Source organism: Stegostoma tigrinum, chromosome 19 (genome assembly GCF_030684315.1).
Source record: "Stegostoma tigrinum isolate sSteTig4 chromosome 19, sSteTig4.hap1, whole genome shotgun sequence".
Taxonomy (NCBI): Eukaryota; Metazoa; Chordata; class Chondrichthyes; order Orectolobiformes; family Stegostomatidae; genus Stegostoma; species Stegostoma tigrinum.
Window position 1 is genome coordinate 11,789,580 of NC_081372.1, and position 21,254 is coordinate 11,810,833.

General features: G+C 47.1%; 1 protein-coding gene across 1 annotated transcript in view; it reads right to left on the reverse strand.

Moving 5' to 3' along the window:
* The window catches only part of LOC125461567 (transcription factor E2F1-like), a 34,683-nt gene extending 15,875 nt beyond the window's left edge, over positions 1-18,808 (reverse strand). Inside the window, exons 1-3 of the mRNA XM_059652738.1 lie at positions 18,288-18,808; positions 11,439-11,529; positions 4,494-4,713 (exon numbers count right to left, since the gene is read on the reverse strand). Of these exons, the coding sequence (XP_059508721.1) occupies positions 4,494-4,713; positions 11,439-11,529; positions 18,288-18,578 (602 nt within the window). The 5' untranslated portion in view covers positions 18,579-18,808. The remainder of the gene's footprint in view (positions 1-4,493; positions 4,714-11,438; positions 11,530-18,287) is intronic.
* Positions 18,809-21,254: the final 2,446 nt, after the last annotated feature.

The following is a 21,254-nucleotide window of genomic DNA, read 5'->3' on the forward strand; positions in this document are numbered from 1 at the left end:
CCCTGGATGGGCAGCAGAAACACTTTAACACTGTCCCCAAAGCTTTCCTGAAGGCTTCATAGATCCTCGCTGGCTCATTTGAGACGTGTCTTGTGACTGTGAGGAGTCTTGTTCACGAAGATATCGTACAGAAGAAAAAAATTTTGTTGATGACAAAGCCAAAGGTTTTTGAAGGGTGTGCTCAAACCTTCAAGCAATTTCATTTCCCCAACCGACCAAGCACCACCCGCCCCATAAACGGCACGGTCTGTAGATCGACCACGGGGCAAGCATGGGCAAGGGCTGAACTCCAGAGGTGAGGTGAGAGTGACTGCCCTCAACATCAACTGAGTGGGGCATCAAGGAGCCCTAGCAAAACTGGGATCAATGGGTATCAGGGTAAAACTCTCCACTGGTTGGTGTCATACCTGGCACATAGGAAGACGGTCATGGTTGTTGGAGGTCAGTCATCTCTGCTCCAGGACATCTCTGCAGAAGTTCCTCAGGGCAATATCCTCAGTCCAACCATCTTCAGCTGCTTCATCAACATTCAAAACAGCTCATGTACTGAAGTGGTCCATGTTCAAATGCAGCAAGACCTGGACAATATCCAGGCCTGGGCTAACAAGTGATAAGCAACATTAACACCACACAAGTGCCAGACAATGACAAGTTCCAACAAGAGAGAATCCAAGCATCACACCTCGATATTTAATGGCATTACCACCACTGAATCGCCACTATCAACTTTCTGGATTTTGCTATTGACTAGAAGCTGAACTGAACCATCTGTGGCTGCAGGGGTAGGTCAGAGGCTAGAATTCCTTCAGAAAGTAACACCACTCAACTCCCCAAAGCCTGTTCACTACGTACAAGTCAGGAATGTGATGGGATATTTCCCGTTTGCCTGAGGGGTGCAGCCCCAACAACACTCAAGAAGCTTGAAACCATCCCCAGGACAAAGCAGCCCGCTTGACTGCCACCACATCCACAAGCATCCACTCCCCCCACCATCAACATTCAGTAGAAGTACCGTCTACAACACAAACCAAAATAGCTGGAGAAACTTGGCAGGTCCGGCAGCATCTGTAGACGGAAAGCAGTGTCAACGTTTCAGGTCCAGTGACCCCTTTTTCAAAGCTGGTTTTAGCTAGGAAAAGGTTGGTACATGTGTTGAAGATGGGGTGAGGGACGGGGGAAGGAGTAACTGTGGAAATAAAGGTGGAGATGGATCCCAGAGAGGAAACGTTGTTGGGCTAGTGGCCAGCCAGGAGAAAGGGAAGCTACAAATGAGGACCATTAGTGGTTGAAAATGCATTTGCTGTGGTTAAAGTAGCCCATGTGATGACAAGGTCTGGAGTATGGGGTTGAAGTAAGGGTTTGGCAGGTGGTGTTTCAGGCCGTAAAATTTTGGAATTCGATATGGAATCCTGAAGACTGCAGGGTTCCTAATCGGAAAATGAGGTGCGGACATTCCAACGTGCACTGAGCTTCACTGGATCACTGCAGCAAGCCCAAGTCACGGAAGGTGACCAGGGATCACAGTGGTGTGTTGAAGTGCAGGCAACAGGAAGCTCGGAGTCATTTTTGCTGACAGATCGTAGGTCTGCCCTGACGGTGTTTCATCTCCCCAGAGTGGAGGAGACCACTCTGTGAGCTGTGAGTACAGCAAGACTAGACTGAGTGAAGTGCAGACAAGTCGCTGCTTCACCCGAAAGGTGTGTCTAAGACCTTCAATAGTGAGGGGGAGGAAGTAAACAGGCCAGTGCTACATCTCCTGCAGTTAGACCAAACGGTCTATTTCCATGCTGTGTAGCTCTGTGACTGACTCTAAGGTGCCAGGGGCTGTGAGGAGGTATTGGAAGTGGAGGAGGAGCGGACCAGGGTGTTCCAGAGGAAACAGTCCCTGCAGAAGGCTGACAAGGGAGGGAAGGGAAATACGTGTCTGGTGGCGGCATCCCCGCTGGAGGTGACAGAAACAGTAGCTAATGATCCTCTGGATGTGCATGCTGGTGGGACGGTAAGTGAGGGCATGGGGAACACTATCAGTACTGAGTGAGAGAAGGGTGGAGGGCCAAAGTGCAGGAGTTGAGTCTGACATGGTTAAGGTATCAGTTAACTACAGGGGTGGGGAATCCTTGGTTGAGGAAAAAGGTAGGTATTTCTGAGGGACCATATGTGGAAGGTCACATCATTAGAAAGGATGCAATAGAGACAGAGAAACTGGGAGAATTGAATAGAGTGTTTACAGGAAGCAGGGTGTTAGCGTGGGAGTCAGTGGGTTTGTAGTTCTTAAATTTTTGCAGTCTCTCCCAAGTTCAGTGGGTAATAGAGAGGGCAGAAGGCATATTGTGGAGCTGAAGGAATACAGCAGGCCAGGCAGTATCAGAGGAGCAGGAAAGCTGACGTTTTGGGCCAAAGGCGTCTTGGGTTTTATTTCAAAGCGAATGGAATATAAAAGTAGAGATATCTTGCTAAAACTATAAGGTGCACTAGTCAGAACACAGAAGAAACATGGTGAGCAGCTCTGATCCACCTGTCTAAGCAAAAGTTACACTGGTGTTGAAGGCAGTCCAGAGAAAGGTTCACAAGGCTGAACCCAGGTGTGGAGGGACTTTATTAGGGGAGAACAGGTTGAGTAGCTTGGGCCCGTACTCACTGAATTTAGAAGAATCAGAGGTGACCTTATTGAAACATATGATATTCTTAACCGACAAGTAGATAGGGAAAGGCTGTTTTCCCCTTGTGGGACAGTCTAGGACTCAACGGCAAAATCTCAGAACAAGGGGGCTGCCCGTTTAAGACAGAGATGAAGAGGAATTTCTTCTCTCAGAATATATGGATCTGTAGAATTCTTTTCTGCAGAGGGCCACTGAGGCTGAGATAGACAAGTTTTTAAATCAGTAAGAGGAAATCAAGGGCGTATGGGAAATAGGCAGCAAAGTGGAGTTGAGGGTTATCAGATCAGCGCCATTGAACAACAGAGCAGATACAATGGGCCAAATGGTCTCCTTCTGCTCCAACATCTTATGATCTGACGTGACCTGACACCGTCGAGCACCTATTTTAAGGTTTTGCCTTTTGTTCAGGAGATTCCCCCAATGCCACCTCCGTGCGGAAACAGTTTATCCTCTCTCTCTCTCTCTGTACTGCTAATTCCTTTGATGATGACATTAATCTTAATTTTCTACATTCAAGGGAACATAAAACTACTTTATAAAATCTGGTCTCAAAACTTAATATTATCTCACTGCCTTTAATACCATTCCGGGAGCCCTGCACCGTACTCTCTCCGAGATTTAAAGTAATTGGCAAAAGGAGCTTGGGCAACGTGCACAGCGTATGTGTGCGTGTGTCTGTGTGTGAGGGGGTGGGAGGGAGATGCCAAAGCCATCATCTGTGCTGTGGCATTTTCCACCCAGGTAATAAATGCCTAGAGGTACCAACACCTGAAAACAACAACGCAGCAATCCACAACGACGCCCAATAACCACACGGCAACGGGGATATGGTGGACCAAGTCTCACCAATGTTTACGCTTATGGTCATTGAAGGAAGCAACATACAATTATGAGACTAGAGAGTCTGAAAGGAGGCAGTTCTGGAAAGAATAACAAAGTGTGGGGCTGGATGCTCCTAAGATGCTGCTCGCCTGCTGTGTTCGTCCAGCCCCACACTTTGTTATCTTGGATTCTCCAGCATCTGCAGTTCCTATTATCTCCTAGTTCTGGAAAGAAGCTGATTTCAGGGAGTGTTCTCAAAGTTGTAAATCTGCTGCAATAAAGTTTGAGTGCTTTACAGCTGCAGTTATCGAAATGACTCCAACCCAACAATGCACTGTTATAATAACACTTGTGGTAGAGCCTGCCTCTCTCAGATCGCTCTCTTCAGCCAATGGCATAACTGTACCATGACCCTTCTCCCCAGCCCCAATTCAAATCACTGCGCGGTCCATCACCTTGATTAGACGGAAGGTTTCCATCAACCGTCACACAAGTCAGGGCTCAGTGGGCAACTCTGCACTGGGTCATCCACACAGCAGCAACACGGTCCACTTTGCCAGGACCACCACCGCCAGCCACTCCCCTCTGCCAAGCCTGGGGACCCTAGACCTGTGGCGGTGTGGATCTGGAACAGGAGATTAGTGAGCTCAGCCACACATCAGCTGCACGGCTTTGCTAGAACCCAATAAGGAAGAGCTTTCAGGGAAGCGTCAGTGATTTCAGATGCCGGCTGAGCAATCCGAGGGCAGGCCTGAGAGGAAATTACTTCCTACTTTAATCTGGAGCACAGCACCTGAAAGGGCAAAGGAAACAGATTCATCCCAAAAGGGAATTGAATAAATACCCAAGCACAGGGGCAAATGCAGAGGAGTGGGATTAAGTTGATAGCCTATCAAAGAGCCAGTACAAGTGTGCTGGGCCAAATGGTCTCCTTCTACATTGTCATATTTTATGATTCACATGCTTCAAAGGGTCACAGCAAAGAGGTTCCGTGTCTGCTACGCAACTTACAGCCATTGAATGTGATTCTTGGATTTCTTGGTGATGAGTTTGATACCCTCCAAGACGTTGGTGATGTCGTAGATTCTGCGTTTCTGAACTTCGAGGGCTTGTGCTGCCCAGTTCAGGTCCAGCACGCCATCTGGAGACTGCGCCAACAAGTGGGTAAACCGCTTGGTGATCAAGCTCAGAGACGTGTCGTATCGCGTCTTCTCCACTGGGGATTTCAGGCCTAAGACCAAAAGAGCTTGCATGGAATTACAGAGAATGTACAGCACAAAACTGACCCAATGCCGCTGCTCGTGTCTCACACCTTCCCCTAACCATCTTCATCTAATGATCAGCCATAGCTCTTTGCGTGTGGACTGCTGCCTCTGAATGACAGAGTTCTGGTGCCCCAGTGCAGAATTTGAGCACAAACTCAAGGCTGACACTCCAGTGGGTCACAGAGGGAGTGATGCACTGCCAAAGGTGCCATACTTCAGATAAGACTCCACACCGATGGCCCACATCGGGGTCATGTTAAAAACCCCACAACACTATTTCAGAGCAGGTCAGCTGTCCCTGGTGTCCTGATCAATCCTCAATCAACATTACAAACACAGACTACCTGGTCATTAAGAGATTGCTGCTCGTGGGAGTTTGCTGAGCTCAACCTCATTGCTGCATTTCCTGTATTACCGCAGTGACTACACATCAACAAGTACTTCAGCAACTGTAAAGCACCAAGTGATCATGAGAAGTGTGACAGGAATCTAACTCCAGAAATGTAACCTTCCACTTCTTTCACTCAGTCCACGGTTATTTAGTTTCCCATTAAATGCATCTACATATGAATTGGGATCAGGTGTAGGAATAGGGACGGAGCAGTGGCACGAGTGGTATTATCACTAGATTATTAACCCAGAGACCCCAGCAATGTTCTGGATGAGACGGCTTTTCACAGCAGGCAGTGGTTTACATTATTTCAGAAATAGTAGGAACTGCAGATGCTGGAAAATCTGAGACAACACGGTGTAGAGCTGGAGGAACACAGCTGGCCAAGCAGCATCAGAGGAGCAGGAAAGCTGACGTTTCAGGCCTAGATCCTTCTTCAGAAATTAAGAGTTTAATGGTTACCTGCGGCCCAAAGCAATATGGTTGACTCTTAAACTACCCTTTAGCAAGAAATGCCAGCCAAGACACATTCTGACAACAATAAAAAAAACCATACAGCTCCTTGAGCCTGCTCTGCCAATCAGCTGGTCAAAGCTGTTCTGAATTTAAATTCAAATCCACATTCCCACTTAAAACCAATAACCTTCCACCTACTTACTGAGCAGGGATCCCTCTCTACCTTCAAAATATTCAAGCACTCCCATTTCCAAAACCTTTAGGGAAGAGATTTCTAACAATGTGACAGGAGAAACAATTGTCTCTTCTCTATTTTAAGTAAGTTTTTAACAGTGGCCCCCTTGTTGTGAATACTCCCCTTAAAGGGGATATCCCTTCCACATCTACCCTGTTCATTTACATAATTTGTAAACAGTTGAAGTCCTAGCACTGACCTCTGTGGTAGACTTCACTGTACAGCTTTTGAAGCTGGAGAAAAGGGTCATCTATATCTACTCTCTGCTTCCTGTTCATCAACCAACTTTCTATCCATGCCAAAATGTTACACCATGAGATTTTATTTTCTGTAAAGACCTTTGACGTGATCTCAAAATCTAATACAAGACATCAACTGGATCCTCTTTCTCCACAGCATATTACCTCCAAAAGAACTTTCACAGTTTGATTAGACCTGATCTCCCTTGCACAGTACCATGCTGACTCTGTCTGATTACCTTGAAGATATCTAAGTTCCCTGCGAATGGCCTCTTAAAGAATACCATCTAACATTTTGCAAAAGACAGATGTTAAGCTAACCAGCCTGTAGTTTCCTGCTTTCTGTCCCCCTCTGTTTCGGAATATGCTGCCTTCTAATCTAATAGGACTGATCCTGTATCAAGGAAGATTTGTAAAATTGAAACCAATGCATCAATTATCTCATTACTTCTAAGATCTTATGACTAAGTCCGTCAGAAATACATGCTGTTTGATGCATAAATTCAGGACATTCCAAAGCACTTAGCAGTCAGTGAAGAACACAAATACCTTCAAATTCTCTCCCCTTTGGTCCAGGAACTCCCTACCTACATCCATGACACTACCCACACCCTCCACCTCCTCCAGGACTTCCAATTCCCCGTCCCCCAACATCTCATTTTCACCATGGACGTCCAGTCCCTGTACACCTGTATTCCGCATGCAGATAGCCAACAGGCCCTCCGCTTCTTCCTGTCCCGCAGGCCCGACCAGTCCCCCTCCACCGACACCCTCATCCACCTAGCCGAACTCGTCCTCACCCTCAACAACTTCTCTTTCGATTCCACCCACTTCCTACAGACTAAGGGGGTGGCCATGGGCACCCGCATGGGCCCCAGCTATGCCTGCCTCTTTGTAGGTTACGTGGAACAGTCCCTCTTTCGCACCTACACAGGCCCCAAACGCCACCTCTTCCTCCGTTACATTGATGACTGTATCGGCGCCACCTCTTGCTCCCCAGAGGAGCTCGAATAGTTCATCCACTTCACCAACACCTTCCACCCCGACCTTCAGTTCACCTGGGCCATCTCCAGCACATCCCTCACGTTCCTGGACCTCTCAGGCAACCAGCTTGTAACTGATGTCCATTTCAAGCCCACCAACTCCCACAACTACCTAGAATACACCTCCTTCCACCCACCCTCCTGCAAAAATTCCATCCCCTATTCCAAATTCCTCCGCCTCTGCCACATCTGCTCCCACGATGAGGCATTCCACTCCCACATATCCCAGATGTCCAAGTTCTTCAAGGACCGCAACTTCCCCCCACAGTGGTTGAGAACGCCCTTGACCGCGTCTCCCGCATTTCCCGCAACACATCCTTCACACCCCGCCCCCGCCACAACCGCCCAAAGAGGATACCCCTCGTTCTCACACACCACCCCACCAACCTCCGGATACAATGCATCATCCTCCAACACTTTCGCCATCTACAATCCAACCCCACCACCCAAGACATTTTTCCATCCCCACCCTTGTCTGCTTTCTGGAGAGACCACTCTGTCCGTGACTCCCTTGTTCGCTCCACACTGCCCTCCAACCCCACCACACCCGGCATCTTCCCCTGCAATTGCTGGAAATGCTACACTTGCCCCCACACCTCCTCCCTCCCCCCTATCCCAGGCCCCAAAATGACTTTCCATATTAAGCAGAGGTTCACCTGCACATCTGCCAATGTGGTATACTGCATCCACTGAACCTGGTGTGGCTTCCTCTACATTGGGGAAACCAAGTGGAGGCTTGGTGACCGCTTTGCAGAACAACTCCGCTCAGTTCACAATAAACAACTGCACATCCCAGTCGCGAACCATTTCCACTCACCCTCCCATTCTTTAGATGACATGTCCATCATGGGCCTCCTGCAGTGCCACAATGATGCCACCCGAAGGTTGCAGGAACAGCAACTCATTCCGCTTGGGAACCCTGCAGCCCAATGGTATCAATGTGGACTTCACCAGCTTCAAAATCTCCCCTTCCCCCACTGCATCCCAAAACCAGCCCAGTTCGTCCCGTCCCCCCACCGCACCACACAACCAGCCGAGCTCTTCCCCTCCACCCACTGCATCCCAAAACCAGTCCAACCTCTCTCTGCCTCCCTAACCTGTTCTTCCTCTCACCCATCCCTTCCTCCCACCCCAAGCCGCACCTCCATCTCCTACCTACTAACCTCATCCCACCTCCCTAACCTGTCCTCTTCCCTGGACTGACCTATCCCCTCCCTACCTCCCCACCTATACTCTCCTCTCCACCTATCTTCCTTTCTCTCCATCTTCGGTCCGCCTCCCCCTCTCTCCCTATTTATTCCAGAGCCCTCACCCTATTCCCCTCTCTGATGAAGGGTCTAGGCCCGAAACGTCAGCTTTTGTGCTCCTGAGATGCTGCTGGGCCTGCTGTGTTCATCCAGCCTCACATTTTATTACCTGCAAATAACACTGTGATAACGTCCAGATAATCTGCCTGGTTTTGAAGTGATATGGATCGATTCAAATTGGCCAGGACACCAAGGAAAACTACTCTTCCTCTTCAAATTAGTGGTGGGAGCCTTCTGCATCCATCTGAGAGGCCAGCTCTGAGTTTTGGTTTAAGACCTCATCTGTTAGTGCAGTTCTCCCTGTGCAATGTACGGAATCATAGAATCCCTAAGGCATGGAAGCCAGGCAATCGGCCCATCGAGCTCACACCAAACCTCCAAAGGACATCCGACCCAGACCCACACCCTCCACCCTATCCCTGTAACCCACAAGCTAACCCCACTTAGCCTATACATCGCTGAACACTACAGGCAATTTAGCATGGCCAATCCACCTAGCTTGCACATCTTTGGACTGTGGGAGGAAACCGGAGCACCCGGAGGAAACCCACGCAGACACGGGGAGAATGTGCAAACTCCACACAGACAGTCGCCTGAGGGTGGAATCGAACCTGGGTCGCTGGTGCTGTGAGGCTGCAGTGCTAACCGCTGAGCCACCACGCAGCCCTATCAGCCTGTATGATGGAATTATTCCTGAGGGGTGGGAATCGAGCCCATGAATGTCTGTCTCAGAGATAATAGGAACTGCAGATGCTGGAGAATCTGAGATAACAACGTGTAGAGCTGGATGGACACAGCAGGCCAAGCAGCATCTTAAGATGCTGCTTGGCCTGCTGTGTTCATCCAGCTCCACACCTCATTATCTCAATGTATGTCTCGCTGGGGCAGTGAGCTGTACAGGAGGAAACGCTGGTTACTTCAACTGGAAAATTCACACATCCCAGGATCACAAATTGCATCTTACAGGGCTTTGGGTTGAAGCCCAGTAAATTATTTGTTCAGCAGTGGTGTTTAAAGAAAAGCAAGGCCCCTTCAAAGGAATAACAGATGTGACAACATTTTTGGAACCAAACTAGTGACCCAAAGATCAAACCCAACCAGTTTTTAAGTCTCTCCAGGACGGACAGTGTCCCTGACTAACCACGGCTGGCCTGGGAGAGCCGGGCTATTACTCGGGGTCACATCGGAAGGGCAGGCTGAAAGCACTGCATTAGAGAGAGGTGAAGGCATCATTAGGCTTCCCAGACAAACCACCTAGACCCAGGAGCTATCCTGTATCGCCATCAAGGCAGTGTCAGTGTCCCTACCTCTGGACCAGCAGGTCTGGGTTCAAATCCCACCTGACCTGGGTGTGCACCATAACATGTCCAAACAGGTTGATTAAAATGATTACAATTTAACCCGTTACTAGTCCCTATATTCAAGGTTTAGACAGATATTTAATCGTCAAGGATTGTGGGGAGAATGCAGGAAAGGGGATCTGAGGATTATCAGATCAATAGTGATCTCAAGAGGGTGGGACAGTCTCGATGGGCTGAATGGCGTAGTTCTGCTGTCATGGCTTAGCAAGGGCAAGAAGCAGTACTGCAATAAGGTGAGAGAGGACACAGTTTATTTTCTGAAAAAGGGTCTTGACCCTAATTGTCAGCTTTCTTGCTCCTCTAAAGCTGCCCAGCCTGCTGTGTTCCTCCAGCTCCACGCTGTGTCATCTCTGACTCCAGCATCAGCAGTTCTTATCATCTATGGTTTATTTTGTTTCCGTGACCGCAATGCAATAATCCAAGGCCTCCCTCCTCCATCCCTGACTGAATGTTGAAGAGTGCAGCAAGACTAGGGTTAACCTTCTCCATTTACATTCACTGTCAGGTCACACGGTGAAAGAACGGTTCAGGGGACAGAGTTGCTGGTGACTGTGATAGCTCCCATCACAGTATGGCCTGGGGAGGGAGAGTCCTACATGCAATATCGATCATTCTACAAGAACTTGCATTGGAATTGAATACAAGAGTAGGAAGACGGTGCTTCAGGTGACCACATCGTGCCACTTGTACATCACCAGTCACCTTATTGTAAGGAATGATGTAAATGTATTGGAAACAGTTAAGAGGAGGTTTACTAGACCACTGCCTGGAATGCGACCGGTATGCAGCTTGGCTTGTGTGAAAAGCTTGCACAGGTTAGACTTGTGTCTGCTGCTGTTTGGAGTAGGCACGATGGCTCAATGATTAGCACTGCTGCCTCACAGAGCCAGGGACCCAGGTTCGATTCCACCCTCGGGCGACTGTCTGTGTGGAATTTGCACATTCTCCCCGTGTCTGCATGGGTTTCCTCCGGGTGCACCGGTTTCCTCCCACAGTGCAAAGATGCGCAGGCTAGGTGGATTGGCCATGCTAAATTGCCCATAGTGTCCAGGGGGTTATGTAGATTAGGTGGATTATAGGGGATAGGCCTGGGTGGGATGTTCTGAGGGCTCTTGTGGACTTGTTGGGCCGAATGGCCTGTTTCCACACTGTAGCAATTCTATGAGGAAGTAGTGACGTGATTACACAAGATCCTGAAGCGGCTTCACCTGGTGGACGTGAACACATTTTCCTCTTATGGGAGAGTCTAGAACTTCCTTTTAAATAAGAGGCTGCCCGTTTAAGACTCAGGTAGGGCAAAATTTTCTCCTCTAAGGGTCATGCGGACTTTGGAATTCCCTTCCACGTTGGCAGTGGAAGTAGAACGTTTGAAAATTTTTAAGACAGATGTCAAAAGATTCACATTATGGAAAGGAGTGACACATTATCAGGTTTAAGTAGGAATCTGCAGTCCAGGACACAATCAAACCCTGATCACATTAAATGGCACAGCAGATCTTCGGGGCCAAATGGCCTACTCCTAACCTGTACCTTCATATGTAGCAGCTTTACTGTAGTAAAGGGCTTTTCACAAGGCATCGGGGGAGGCTACAATCTTTCACCGACAGGACATTTAGCGTGTTACAAAGCAAGGCACAATCACAGGTTTTGTTACCATACCTCTCCCTGAAGACTTGCCTTTCCCTTTGGGGCTCACCATTTCCACAGCCAGATACTGATGATCACTCTCCAGCTCCAACTTCCTCTTCACCTGCAGAGAGCACCAAAAGGAGCCGGGTGAAAAGCCAACTCGCTCATACACCGAGGTAAACTATAAATCATTGCCTCAGTCCTCATGACCGAGGACCTTCTACAGAAGCCACAAAGTTACAGTAACATGCAAGAAAAAGCAGCGAGGTTGTCTACTTTGACAGAAAATCGGCCAGGAAAAGCAGAATATTCACGTAAACAGGGAAAGGACATAGAACAGTACAGGCCCTTCGGTCCATGATATTGTGCCGAACTTTTACTCTAGTCTTAACGTCTATCTAACCTCCATGCCTACCTGATACTATCATCCATATGCCTATCTAATAGCCGCTTAAATGCTCCTAATGAGGCTGACTCTGCTACCCTCTCCGGCAATGCACTCCACACCCCTACCACTCTCTGAGTAAAGAGCCTACCTCTGACATTTCCCCTATATCAACCTCCACTCATTTTAAAACTATGCCCCTCATAATAGCTACCTCCACCCTAGGAAAAAGTCTCTGGCTGCCTAATCTATCCATACCTCTGATCATTTTGCACACCTCTATCAAGTCACTTCTCATCCTTCATCATTCTAAAGAGAAAAGACATAGATCTCTCAACCTTTCCTTGTAAGACCTTCCCTCCATTCCAGGCAACATCCTGGTAAATCTCCTCTGCACCTTTTCCAACGTTTCCACATCTTTCCTGTAATGAAGCGACCAGAACTGGACACAATACTCCACACGTGGCTGAACCAGGCTTTTAGATAGCTGGAGCATAACTTCACGGCTCTTGAACTCAATCCCACTATTAATGAAAGCTAACACACCATACGCCTTCTGTACAACTCTATCCACCTGGGTGACAGCTTTCAGGGAACTGTGGACATGAACCCCAAGATCCCTCTGCTCCTCCACACTGTCAAGAATCTTTCCGCTAACCCTGTATTCTGGTTTTCAAGTTTGTCCTTCCAAAATGAATCACCTCACACTTTTCGGGGTTAAACTCCATCTGCCACTTCACCGAAAGAGTGCTGAAAACTGCTGCACAGAAGGATCTTGGGCCACCCTCTACATGAATTACAGAAAGCTAGCACACAAACAGAGCTAGTAATTAGGAAGGAAAGCAGAATGTTGCCTTTCATTGCAAGGGGTTTAAGAGAATTAAGGTGGAATGTCTTGCTACAACTGTATCAGGCATTTGTGAGACAGCACTTTTTGTATAACATGGACAGTTTCGGCTCCCATTCTCAAGGAAGGATCTCCTGCCAGTGGAACTGCTCAGAGAAGATTCACTCAGCTGATTTCTGAGAGAAGGGGATTTTTAAAAAAATTCACTGGTGGAATGTGGACATTGCTGGCTGTCCTTGAACTAAATGGCTTGAGAGACCATTTCAGAGGATCATCAGGCAGATTCTTCGCCTGCAAAGATCAGCTGGGAAGAGATTCGTCAGCGATTTTGTTGGCACGACAGTTGGTGGCTGTAGAGTCCTATTCTGGACCTGCAGATCCTGGGACAGTGCAGGCAGGGGAATGCTCCAGACAGCGGGGCTTGAGATGAGGGCTCCTTCCTGCATTTCCGTCTGTCCTCTGCAGCTGCTCTCCTCAAACATTTGAAATGCTACATCGCCGTCGTAGTTTTCTTCCGCCATGCGTCCCTGGCAGAGGCCAGCTTTTGCCATTCCGTTGAGGCAATGCTGGCCTGAGACAGCTGTTGCTTCAGTTGGTCCTTGTAGCACTTGCGCGGGGCACCGCGGTTTCTTCCGCCGTCGCAGAGTTCCCCAAAAAACACTGTCTTGGGTATTCTGGAGTTGTCCATCGCGATACGTGACCCGACCATCGAAGTTGCTTCAGGAGAAGGGTCGCTCTGATGCTGGGGAGCCGGGCCTTTTCCAGCACTTTGTTGTTAGAGACGCGATCCTGCCAGGTGATGCCCAATATAGAGCACAGGCAACGTTGGTCGAATCGTTCCAGCAGCCGCATCTGTTTCCGATACAGAGCCCAGGCCTCGGAGCCGTAGAGCAGTGTGGTGATGACCGCGGCCTTGTAAACCTGGATTTTCATCGACATGCTTATCGAGTGGTTGCCCCATACAGGCTTCCGCAGTCGCCCAAAAGTGCTACTTGCTTTCGCAAGGTGATTGCCGACGTCTCCTGTGACTGTAGCATTGTTGGAGATTATGCTTCCCAGGTACGTGAAACGTTCGACCGTGTTGAGGGGGTGGCCGTCGATCGAGATTCGAGGTGGGTTGTATGCGCTGCATGGTGGCTTCTGGTACAGGATCTCCGTCTTCTTCAGACTGATCGTTAGCCTGAAAGCCTTTGCAGCTTCGGAGAACCGTGTCACTGCAGTCTGTAGCGCATCTTCTGTGTGTGAGAGTAGAGCGCAGTCGAACGCATACAGCAGCTCCATGATGGGCTCCAGTGTTGTCTTCGTGCGGGCGAGGAAGTGGCGCAGGTTGAAGATATTGCTGTCCGGGCGGAAGCGAATGTAGATGCTGTTCGTGACGCCCTCCTTCGCTTCCTGCAGCATCATGTTGAAGAAGATGGCGAAGAGTGTTGGTGCCAAGACGCAGCCCTGCTTCACGCCGTTGCTGATGGGGAACAGGTGTGATAAGTCACCATTGTGTTTCACCTTGCCGCTCTGACCTTCATGAAGTTGCTGTAGGATGGTTAAGAACTTAGGAGGGCATCCGAGCTTCTCCAGGATTTTCCATAGACCGTCGCGGCTGACAGTATCGAAGGCTTTGGTGAGGTCAATGAATGCCGCGTACAGTCCAACGTTCTGCTCACGGCATTTCTCCTGAAGTTGGCATAGTGCGAAGATCATGTCGGATGTGCCTCTGTTCGCTCTAAAACCACATTGACTTTCTGTCAGGTTGTCCTCCGCAATGGTGAGAATCAGTCTGTCCAAGAGGGTTCTGGAGAAAATCTTTTCGGCCGTAGACAGCAGAGCGACACCTCTGTAGTTCGAACAGTCCGATTTCTCACCCTACAGGGAGACTATCACAGAGTCACGTAGATCAGCTGGCACCTCACCCTGTTCCCAACAGAGTGCAAATGGGTTGGTGAGTTCGCTCAGGAGCAAAGCTCCTCCTAATTTGTATACTTCTGCAGGGATTCCGACAGTTTCCGTCATTGAAAGTCAACCACATTGCTGTGTCACATGTTGGCCAGATGGAGTGAAACCGGCAGATTTCTTTCCCTGATGGACATCAGAGAGTCATGAGGGTCTTTCTGACTATCAACAATACTCGTCCTGAAATGATTCTTAATTCCAGATTTTTTTAAAATTGAATTCAAATTCTACCATGGAAGAATGTGAGGTGATCACATCGCAAAGTTTGATAGGGTGAATGTTGAGAGGATGTTTCCTCTCACGGTGGAATCTAGAATGCGGGGCTAAAGTTTCAAACTAAAAGGTTCTCCCATTTAAGATTGAGATCAGAACTTGGCCAAGAATCAGCTTTATTTAAAACTCCCATCCACGGACAGTGAAGGCCGAGTTCAACAGTTTTCATCTAGGAATTGAGAATCACTGGGCGAATGCAGGGAACTGGGGTTGGCATCATAATCAGGTCAGCCTCAATCTTACTGAACAGCAGCAGATGAGGGTCACACAGCACAATGTGTTCCGAGCGCCTGCACTCTGGAACAAGCTATCCAACCCGTCTCACTCCTATTGCTCTGAACCTGTTGGTCCTGCAATCATTTCCTTTCCACGTTTTTCATCCAATTTCTTTTGAAAATTACTTAGAACTTGCTTCCAACATCCTTTCAGGATTTCTGATCCCAGCTCGCTGTGTAAGAAGTTCACCCAAGTTCATGGGAAGACTAGAGGTTACAAACAATCTTCTCTCTAATAGGTCCAGAGATCATTGACTGCTAAGTGCAAAACAAATGTCTAGCTAGCGCAGAATGGATCAGAAACCTTGTCAAAGCACTTCAGAAAATGGCTGGCTCCTGCAGCTTCCTGTGATCTAGGCAAATTTTGCAAGTTTCCCAGCAATTTTAATAAAAAAAGGTTGTAGACCGTTGACATGCAACATTAATTCCAGAGAATCAACATTCTTCATCAGTGTTCTCAACTCCCACATTTGGGCCTGGATAAATCAGGCTACAATTAAAATAAATCAAAATAAAACAAAAAACTGCAGACGCTGGAGATCTAAATCAAAAACAGAAACTGCTGGAGAAACTCAGCAGGTCTGGCAGCATCCTTGGAGAGAGAAAGCAGAATTAATATTTTGGAACAAATGACCCTTCTTCGGAATTTCAATTTTGAAGAAGTGTCATCAACCTCAAAACATTAACTCTGCTTTCTCTGTACAAGATTGGCTGCCAGATCTGCTGAGTTTCTCCAGCAATTTGTTTTTGTTTCAAGCCACAACTCCTCTGCCACAATGTGGAAATGACCGAACCCTTCCTTTACTTTTAAAGTAAGCCTTCTTAACAAATGCCGACATGATATTTAGCTGCAAGGGTTTCACAGGAAAGACACACATACTTTCCAGCATACATAACCTGGAAACAATCAGAATAGGAGCACTATCTGTTCCCTCCCCTGACTGAAGCAGAGGCAAAACAGCAGTACTCCAGCTGAAACTAACAATCCCAACATATTAGAAATTAACACGGGCCCAGTACTCCAACATACAGCTGATACATTCAACCAAGGTAAACTTAGAGGATTTTTCTGTTTTCATCATTTCAAAAAACATTTTTTTTAAATTTTACCATTTAAAAATAGAATCAAACTGCCACTGTGCTGCCAAACGTGGTCAGGGAACTGGTGGAAAGGGGTTAGCAAATCGTTAATGTGAAAGAGACATCAATGACAGGGCGATAGCCCAATGAATCAAGTCCACTTAATCATTAAACCATCACTTGTTAGAATACCACTAAACCAAAGAGATACGAAAAGTAAGGAGATTGTTCTAAAAACAAAATCTGTAACTATCTAATAAATTAGAGCTCAAAGTAATAAAGGAAAATGTCAAGCTTATTATATATCACTGATTGTAGCAATAATCTTTGTACCACGTTTTTAATGGAATTTCAAAGCGTGGAATATCCACAAGCCAGGACTTTGGAGTGGGCCTGTGATTTCTTCCATAATAGCTATCTCAACCCATCAGGGAGCCAAGGGGAAGGGGAAGAATTTCACTTGCTGACCCTCCCAGAGTAACTGTTTATTTTGCGAGGTACCGATTTCCAGCTGGCCTGTTCTTAGAGCTCTCCAACTGCAGTTCGGGAACTGTGTGCACAGACACCCACAGTGAGCAAGTCCCAAGATGGTGCAGTGCCCTAAGTGGGACTTCAGAGGTGAGAATTCAGAGCATCCAGGGACAGTGTTCTCAACACCAATCTGTATTAATGCAGTACCTTTAACATTAAAATGATGACTTATCTTCATAGCCCACCTTTAGCATAATGAAACATCTGAAGATGCCTCATCAGAGGGTCACTAAAGGTTATCTGACACCAGCAATACCAGATCTATAACTGGACAGGTGACCGGAGGCTTGGTCAATGCATGTCTCAAAGGAGGAGAAAACAGGTTCAAGGAGAGAATTCCAGCAGTTAGGGCCTAAGCTGTGTCTCCAGGACACCAGCAACCCTACATATTCAGTTTTCCATTCTGTGGTTCAAAATAATGCTTCCCTTGCACCCTGTCTCCAAAGACCCATCATCTCACTGAAAGGCTCCAGCTGGGGATTAGACAAGGGGTTGAAGGTTGAGAGAGAAATGATAGGGACAACAACTCTGGACCTTTATGCACTGTTTAGCGTTGCTTTCATCGGCACCTGAAATGTATTTTGTTTTGTTTTGCTGAGTGTCACTGCAACATTATTTTAATTCCTTCATGGATGTGAGCATCACTGCCAAGTATTTGTTGCCTGTACCCAATTGCATTTGAGCTGAACGTCTTATTGAACAATTTCAGAAGGCAGCGAGAATCTGTCCCACTGACATGGGCCTGGCATCACATGTAGGCCAGACTGGGTAAAGTCAGCAAATTTCCTTCCCCCAATGGCTTAAATGAACTAGACACGATTTTTACAATATTCAGCATAAGGAAATTTTGCAGACACAAGGCACAGGCAGTTAAGCATCCTTTATTAAGTTTTCAGGGCAGTTTGACTTGTTTTTTAACAAACACAAACTATCTTCCCAATCCACTAAAAAAGGTTTAACTGCAAGATTTAGGGTCCACACACACACACACACACACACACACACACACAGTGTGGGTCATTGACATGAGGTGGTAGTCAGACATAAATTAGCAACCCAATCACAGACAGGAAGAACTTGCTTGAAAAGCACAAACAATCTGTAAAATGACCAAATACTAAGTCAACAGCACCCAAAACACCAAGTGGCCTCCTCCTATCTTCTCTGTACCAGAAATGAAAACTTCTCATTCTGGACAACACCCCAAAAGATTTTGGATGGAAATTTAACCCTAAATTGTGCTGCCTTCTTCATTGTCGAAATTTAATAGGAAACTGATGTAGCGTTTAGATCAGCAGGAGACGACAGTCAGCATTAAGAGAGTGCTTTTGGTGAGGTAGGTAACTCCGAGGTTAGGATACACACGGATGTGATTGTGTGTAAGGACGTAAGTGTTCAATCACAGTAGCAATGTTCCCCTCTGGGTTACTGATGGTGCTTCCAACATAACTATGTCATAAAACACAAAAATATATAACTGGGAGCTGTGGTGGCACACTCACTAAAAAAAATGCTGTCACACACACACACACACCAATTACCGGCGGACGCCCCAGGGGGGGCCGCTGTCCCCACTCGGTTGAGCCGGGACCCAGGGGGGTAGCAGCGAACAGTAGGACCCCCTGAGCTGCCTCCGCCCGGGGCCCGGTCCCCGACCTCTCCGCCTCAACCGGGCCACTTCCTGCTGGGGACGGGGAAGGAGAAGGTGGTGGAGGGGAGGAGGAGAAGATCAGCAGCGGCCGCCCGGGCCCGCCGCATGCCCCGGCAGCCGCCCAGAGGGAATCAGCGGCGGTTTCGGGCTTTCCCGGACCCGGTAACACTTCCCTGGACATGGCCAATGTTGCAATTGTTGTTGCTGTTTCTTGTTGGTTTGTTACTTTGTTTCTGATGGAGGGAAAAGTGTCGGCTCTCGCTGCAGGAGAACGCCTGGAGCCGGTGACCGTAATTGCAGCGGGTAGTGGCCCGGCCCAGGCCAGGCCAGGCAGCAGGTTTAAAAGGATACTTGGATTTGCCCTCCAATCCCGGAAGGTTCCATGAAGCCTGGTGCTGGTAGCTCCTGCCGCCGCTGACCCCCTCTCTCTCTCGCTGCTTTTTACGCGCCAAATATTTGCCGCGAAACGGCCGCCGCACACGTCACAATGGCCGGCCCCGCCCCTCCACCTTCCTATTGGCCACCCCCTCCTGACGGACGGTCGCCTCCAACCAGTCGGCGGGCCCGGCCGCCGGAGTGAGGGGCGGGCTTTCCGCTGATGCGGAAGGCGGGTGTTTTTAAAGGGAATGTTGTGGGGGGCGGGGGAAGGGGGGAAGAACCAGGAAGTGTAGCTTAGAACCCCTTTCCCAAAGTACAGGGGGAGATTGACTGCCCACCTCCGGCCAGGCTCTCATGATCCTGACTTTTGATCAATCATACTGACTCTATATTGTTGTTGCACCTTGATCACCTATATTACTGATGTATTGCACTTAGATCAAGAACTCTGTTTCCATAGTGTTGTTGGAACAGGATCACCTGTTTTGATTCTATGCAAGTTACTGCAATTGCACTTCGATCCCCATGTCATTTACTACAGCGTTATTGTACTTGCATTTTCATCATCTATACTATTCCTGTCGTGTTATTGCACCTGCATTTTGATCACCTATGTAATTTTTATAGAGTTTTTGCTGTTGCATTAAATCAATTAAATTTCTGGTGTTATTACATCTGCATTTTGATCACCTATACTATTTCTGTAGTGTTAATGCACTTGCATTTTGATCACCTATAGAATTTCCATAGTTGCTATAGCACTTTAATTTTGATCAGACATGCTAGTTCTATATTATTTTGTTTTCAGACATTATTATCCATCTTAGATCATCCATCATGTTGCTATATTGTTGCCTATTTTTGATCACGTATTGTTTCTACATTGTTATATCACCTGTAATTTTATCACCTGTACTATTTCTAGAGGGTTATTTTATGTGAGTTTGGATTATCCATACTATTTCCACAGTGTTAATGCACTTGTATTTTGATCACCTATATGGGGGAAGAGGGAGCTGTTTAGATTTTTGGGACACCAGGACTGACTCTGGAGAAGTTGGTACCTCTGCAAGGTGACTGACTGAGTTGCTTCCAAGGTGTTTTGCTACTGTGGATGGGAGGGCTTTAAATTAATTTGTCACTAGTTTGGGAACCAAGAAAGAATAGTAGAGGAAGATACCAGGGTTCACAAAATATTTGGAGATGTAGCTGGCACTAGTGTAGAGAGTTGCAGGTTAATAGGTGAAGTGGGAAAAGAGGAGAAAATCTAACTCCGAATCATGTGCATGCATGTAACATGTTAATGTAGGTACTTAAATTTGACAAGATACTGGGGTCAGATGAGATGCATCCAAGCATTTTGAATGAAGTGAATTGGAGATTGGAGGGATCTTAGCCATAATCTTTCAGTCTTCCTGCTCGCAAGGAGGTATCAAAAATTGCAGAATACAAACATAAACAGCTTGTTGAAGAAAATGTGCAAGAATAAGCCCTGCAATTATAGTCAATATAACTTCTGTGCTGGGGAACCTTGTAGAAATAAGTATTTTGGGATAGAATAGTCATGTAGGTAAGGGTGGATTGATTGGACAGAGTCAGCATGGATTACTAAAGGGGAAATTGTGTTTAAGTAACTTGCTGGAATTATTTTGAAGAAGTTACAAAAGACTTGATGAGGTCAATGCTTTTGATGTGGTGAACATGGACTTCCAGAAAGCATTTAATATTGTGCCACACAACAAACTTATGAGGAAAGTTACATGTCATAGAATAAAAGGGATGGTAGTAACATGGATCCAAAATTGGCTGAGTGATAGGAAACAGAGGGGTAGTTTTCAGGCTAGAGGAAGATTTGTAGTGAAGTTCCCCAGGGGTCAGTTTGAGTAATGTTGAACTTGTATAAAACACACACCTCAGCTGAAATACTAAGGAGAGTTTTGGGTGCTACATTATAGGAAGGATTTGAACACATTAGAGAGAGAGCACAGAGGTGATCGAGAAGAATTGGAGAAAAATTTCAGCTCTGGGGATAAACTGAAGACATTGGGACTGTTCTTGGAGAGAAGGCAGCTAAGACATCTGAAAGAAGTTTTCAGAATCATGAGCAGGCTGGATAGAGTAGATAGAGAACTTGCCCTCAAAAGGATTTTTTTAAAAATCAGAGTTCAAGTGAAGTTTCCCAGGGTCAGTTTTGCGACCTTTGCTTTTGCTGACATATATTAAAGATCTGGATCTTGGTACGAAAGGACAATTTCAAAGTTTGCAGTTGGCAAGAAACTTGTAAGAGTTGTAAACTGTGAGAACAGTGTGGAATTCCAAAAGGACACAAACAAGTTGGAGACAGGTTCAGTTGAGGGTACTGGATGATCATTTGGGAAGAAATAACGTATAAGGGCATGGGGAAAAAAAGCAGGAAATCAGCATGAGGTAATGATGCTCATTTGAAGATCTCGTGTGGACACAGTGGGCTGAATGGCCT